We start from the raw sequence: 6,032 nt of genomic DNA, 5'->3' as shown, positions 1-6,032 counted from the left end.
GAATTTTCGAAAACTGATTTTCAAGCTATCAGGGGCCAACTCGAGCGGCCTGAAGCGGCCAGGCAAATTTTATGCGTGGTTATAGAATCCGGAGTCTCAATTTTGGAAAATCGGTTAGTGGCTTAAACTTGTTTTCCCTAACTTGTGTGCCACGATGCTTGCTGGCGCAAGTGCCATACTTCATATAGTGTGGTGTCACCGTGGTGTCATTGATTTTCAGAGAACGTGTCGATTCTGGTTTTTTGAAGTTTTTCCGTCAAAAATTATGAATACTTGGAAAGAAATAGTTACTGCAAAAGTTACTTTTTATGTGTCAAAATTGAAGCTTTCTGGTGCGCGCCGATCTTCGAGGAGGGCTTTCTCGAACATGGTTAACTTTTTCAAAGCACTCTTTTGGGGATTCAATAGTGCTGAGCAATAGTTCAAAAGTACTTTTTTTGTTTTTTTCCTAAATTAAACAATTAAACAGTTATGCAACTTTTCATGTGTCAAAATTGAAGCTTTCTCGTGCGCTCCGATCTTCGACCACAGGGCTTTCTCGAAGATGGTTATGTTTTTCAATGCGCTCTTTTTGCGATTTAATAGAGCGAACCAATAGCTCAAAATATTGTTGCGCTTTTTTGTTTAAAATTATTTGCGTGAAAGTTACATAGTTTGTTTAGTTCTGTAAAATTCGGGTTTTGGCACTTACGTCCGTATGCAGTGTGCCCCTTAATTTATTTAAAAAGATCGTTCTTTTAAAAACGATGAACTTTAACGAAATTTTCTTGAATTGGGGAACTGTAACTGATATTATTAATAGATGACCGGCTAAAATGTCAAAGAGACTTATTTAATCGAAGAAACAAAAATTGAGATCAGCTGATTTTCTGTTAAAATTGTTTCTTTATTCTTATTATAGAAAATAATTTTTATACGTTTATTAATTTTTTACTAATGAATGCAAAATTAGACAAAGTAACTTCATGTAAAAGTATCTATGGTTTTATTTGCAGGTATTATGTGACTTTTAATTATGATTCTGTTAATCATACCTTGTAATTTTTCTATAAATAATCCTCGATGAGGAGATATAAATTGGTCTGGAAGCATGCGTTGGTTCCCTTGTAGTATAAAAAAGACGGATACGGAATGAGGAAAAAATGATCACTTCTTTCTTATTCTTTCTGCTTCTTATCTATTTGTCTCTAATGAGGCAAAAAGGAGGTAGTTTTGGAAATCTAATTTTGACTTATGACATTTTTTCATGCTCTGATTTTGTTGCATATAATTATTTATAAGAAAGTAGATTTCATTTCAATTAAATAAAAGTTTCAATGCCATTTTTCTCAGTGTATGAATTCGGAACTATATTCAAACATGCCCTACTAGAAACTGTCATTAAAACCTAAAGTTGCTGTATATTTCATGCTATTAAATGTACGACTTTGATCGATAAAGGTCGGATAAAAATACACATGCAGTATTTATTTTTATTCTGATTCTCTGGAATAATTTATATTTATTTTAATGTTTTTAAATAACATTTTTTAGCTTCTTTGAAATATTGGTCGTTAAATTATAATGGCATTTTCAAGTTCTTCGTAATGATTTTACATATTTATGATCTTTTTGTTTGTCACTTTTAATTATTAATAATTAATAGAGGTAATTTCTTCTAAGTCTGCTGTTTATTTTCAATCTTTCTTTTAAGCTATCGAGTTTTCTTGTAGAAGTTAGAGTCAGTATCTTTGTAGGGATAAGAAATTTGGTTGTTTAAAAGTAGCTTCACCGCAGATTGCTGTTAAAGATTAGTGGTAATTTTCAAAAACTGTCATTCAAGTAATTTCAAACATTGGCGATCTTCAAGTGCTTTACCGAGAAAATTTAATGCGATATTTCTGAGGAGTTTGTTAATTTCTTCCCTATTTTTATTACTTTAAGAAATTTTATTTTACCCGTGTGGAAAATCTTCTGGCGCTGGCTTAGCCCAGACCGTCTGCTTTCCAGTCTTGACGCTGACCAGATGGTCTAGCCTGGACCTGGCCAAAAGTGTAAAATTTTCTTTCGTTAGCCCCATGCCAGAATGTATAGTTGGCCTCTAGTTATTGGCTGGTCAGCCAATTTTTGTTTAAATGACTTGGAAAAAAATCATTATTCACTATAAGTGTATTTAGCTGATCAGCGGCAAACCTGTACCAGACCATTTCTTTCAGATAAACTGTATCTTTTTCGAAATAGTAAAAAAAAAAATTTGCTGATTGAACTTAGAACTTTTTTGTTATTGGATAGAGGATTATCACCAATCCTGGGCCAGACTAGACCTTCTAAACCGAACAATAAATTTGTATTCTTGGCTAGCTGTTCAGCACAAGCCCTGGTCCAGACCAGACCTTCCAGTCTAGTCGGAGTAAATAAAGGTAGAGCTGGGCAATACTAGCGCCAGAACTGGGCCAGATTAGATATTCCAGACTAGCAAGTCTAGATAAAGTCAGATCTAGAGATTCTAGAGGCCAAACCTGGCCCCAGATTGCAATATAATATTTTCCTACATGGAAAGTTTTTGAATCATTCACATCAGATTCTGTATTTTTAGTTATTTCAAACAGTTTTATAATAATTATATTGCAGATATGAAGTCTATAGCATATAAAAATATCAAGTTTATCTTTTACCCGCGGCGGAAAACAAAAAATCATCTTCATTCTTTAAAAAAAAACTAAATTTCCTTAAGAAATTTATTTAAAGATCTTATTTGCGAGATTTATAAGAAATTTGTGTATGAAGTCGTTTTAATCTGGATTTTAATATTCTGGGTTAGTTTTAGAAGATTATTGTTTGAAACGATTGTATAACCCATTCAAGAAAATTGTTGATCGAACTTTTAAAAATCAGCTTTTGATATATATATATATATATATATATATATATACATGGAATAAAGACCAGGTTTAACGTTGGATTGTAACATTGAATACAAACAGATGGCATAATTGATCTAATATTGATTAAAAGTGGTAAGCTTTGTAGCTCTGGTTGAGAGTGGCGAACTAATTTCTTGGTTGCATCATTTTGATTCTGATGGATTTAGGATTAGTAAAAGGGAACCTTCTGAGAGTAAAAACGTTGTTCTGAGTATCCCTTGGTCATTAGAGTGAAAGTGATTGACCTTTTCAATAGTTTGTTTAGGACACATAATTGAGAACATCAAGTTTTAAACTTGATTACCTCGCTGCATAATAACAAGTTAGAACCTTGATTGAAAATAAGGAGCCAATTTTTTTGGCATATCATTTTGATTCTGGGGTATTTAGGATCATCAAGTGAACATTCCAAGAGTGCTCTTTAAGTACAACTTTTTCTGGTTTCCGTTACTGCAATGACCATCTGTAGGGCTGATCTATACTTTTCTTTAACTTGAGACAAAAGTCATCGCTCTTTTAAAAATCACCCTGAGATATGATTTTAAGACCATTCTGACTTGCACACGCGTTCTTAATAACACATGACGTAATTGATGCAGGACTGATTAAAAATAGGAAGCTTTATAGCCTTGATTGAGAGTAACGAACCGATTTCCTGGTTGTATCATTTTGTTTCTGGGGGAGACCAAGCAAGTGAGCCTTATACGAGTGTGATGGTCGAAAGGGGACTGGTTGGGTGGAGTGGGAAGAGGAGGTGATGAAGAAGGAGAGCGAACCAGGGTTCGCTGAAGGGGTGTGAGGAGGTGTATGGTGGCATGGTGTTTATGGAGGGAGCGAAGGAGAAAGTAAGAGAGGGTGACTAAAGAGAGGGGAATTTTGCAGGTTCAACCACGGCCATGGCGATGGGAGGTACCACGTTAGTGCACTGCGGCCCTGGAGGGGAGGATCGCCCATCCCACTTGGCCATTCCTTCAGGAGGTGGACTGCCTCCTTCCTTCAACGCCGCCCTCGGCTCCAGCCTGAATACCAACTTGGGGAACATCGGTGCTGCGGCTGCTGCCGCTGCTGCTTGGCCGCCCACGCTCTGGCAGTATCCTGCCGCCGCGGCTGCTGCTGCTGCTGCCGCCGCAGGTGAGCCCTTTCTTTATGTAGATACGATTTCGTCCAGGATTTTAAATTTGCCGCTTCGGGAGTGACAGGGTGTTTATAAAGATGCCATGGGCTAGGTGGCGCCATGGAGTTGATACCGATTTGGAAATTAAATTCTTTTTGCTTTCAGATTAATTACCTATTTGCCTATAACTTCTTTAAATGCCACAGAGTCTAGATTACTTGTAGGTTCATGGCCAACATTTCACCATAACTTTAAATCAATCTCTAGATCAATCCCTAGATCAATCCATAGATTCAAGCTGAATATAAGAATGTTAAAAAATTAGTCTCAATAAATGCCACGTGAAAAGGTCTCTAATTCGATTTTGCACGTCAAACTTGCAAAATTGGGTTGTATGACACATATTGTTCATGTAGATCCGTTATTTGTAGATCTTTTGAGTCGTGCGCTGTAGATTATTTTAGATATGACTAAGCTTGGCCAGAGATATTACAATCAGGCTCTGGACACTAGTATAGGAAACCGCGGTCACTTATATTTCTGATACTGTTTTGCGGGATGGTTAGATGGCTCTGTCGGTCGTTCCCCCCTTCACGTGGCTCAGGGGCCATACTTGAATCTATCTCTCTCACTTCTTTACTGTTTACCAAATCACAGCTGTCGAATGTTTTGAGTGTCTTGTGTTTGTTTGTGGTGTCCAGTGCTGTCAGAAAAATACTAAAAATGAGCTTTTTAAGTGATAAACAGAAGTGTTCAGTTTTAAGCTGTCCATCAACTCGTCGGGAAAAGTATCATCAGTATCCGAAATGTGAAAGAATCGGTTGTGAGTGGGTCAGAGCTACCAGTAATCCAGAGTTACAGAAACTAACCTATAAAGAAGTTTTAGAGAAGCGATTTGTAATTTGTTGCCATCATTTTCGGACTGAGGACTATCAACAACTAAGTCTACAACATTTATAAAAGTAATTTAGGATCCAATGTTTGTGAAAATAATTACAAGTTTCAAATAAAAACTGCCTTCAACCATACATGAATCATCTTCTTATTTCTTCAAAACAATTTTTCTAATGGAAAAATCAATAGAAAAAGCAAACAGAAATATATAAATAATTAACTAACCAATTCTTTATGTATTTCTATTTGTTTCTTCTATTAGTTTTTCAATTTATAAATTTTTAAATTAAATCATGTGGATATAATCTCAAGCATCTTTTATCTTATCTTAAAAACCTGCGGGCTTGTTAGATGGCGCCACAGTCGAATATACGCGACCGCTTCTAAAGCATTGAGTTACCAGAGCCTGATTACAATCCTGGATGGCATTCTTTTAGTTCTTGGAACTTACTATAGGTTCGCTGGTGAGTATAATTTCAAGAATCGGGCTTCCAGGGAGCACTCCTACTGTCATGTACTCCACGTTGGTACATGCACTGTCTAGACAGAGTTAAAATATGCATATCGGGAGTGTGCTGTATTGCATAATAATAATAATACAGTTGGTTAGACACTTGGACTTCACCTCAGAGGTCCGGGGTTCGATCCCTGAGCCGGTACCTCTGGAAATTTTTCAATGTACCTTTACCAAGGTTCTGGTGGTTTGGAACCCACCTTAAGCTGTAAGTCCCCCCATCGTGTACTTGACTGCAACCCAGTCCGTCAATGATGGGGTAAAAGCCAGGCTTTGTCCAATATGTCTGGGCAGACTGCTCTCATCAGATCATTTGATTGCATTATAAAAATGCGTCCGTGACTGATGATATTTACCGGGAGAGACCCGTGCAAAATGATAAAAAAAATCCAACTCTAACCAAAAATGCCTTCGACATATTGGGCAGTATAAGCCTGTGACAACATTTCGCCACAGAAATGTTTTTTAAAAAATAATAAGTCTATTGAAAACAAAGAGAGCTTCAGTGGCTCAGTTGGTTAGACACTCGGACTTCACCTCAGAGGTTCGGGGTTCGATCCCTGAGCCGGTACCTCTAGAAATTTTTCAATGTACCTTTACCGAGGTT

At 36.8% G+C, this 6,032-nt stretch overlaps 1 protein-coding gene across 1 annotated transcript in view; it reads left to right on the top strand.

Annotated features, from left to right (window-relative positions):
- The window catches only part of LOC117177327, a 200,556-nt gene that overhangs the window by 149,900 nt on the left and 44,624 nt on the right, over nt 1-6,032 (top strand). The window contains exon 9 of the mRNA XM_033367951.1: nt 3,786-4,034. Coding sequence (XP_033223842.1) covers nt 3,786-4,034 — 249 coding nt within the window. The remainder of the gene's footprint in view (nt 1-3,785; nt 4,035-6,032) is intronic.

The sequence above is a fragment of the Belonocnema kinseyi genome, chromosome 7 (assembly GCF_010883055.1).
Source record: "Belonocnema kinseyi isolate 2016_QV_RU_SX_M_011 chromosome 7, B_treatae_v1, whole genome shotgun sequence".
In the NCBI taxonomy this organism is placed as follows: Eukaryota; Metazoa; Arthropoda; class Insecta; order Hymenoptera; family Cynipidae; genus Belonocnema; species Belonocnema kinseyi.
This window is presented reverse-complemented; position numbering and strand designations above follow the sequence as displayed.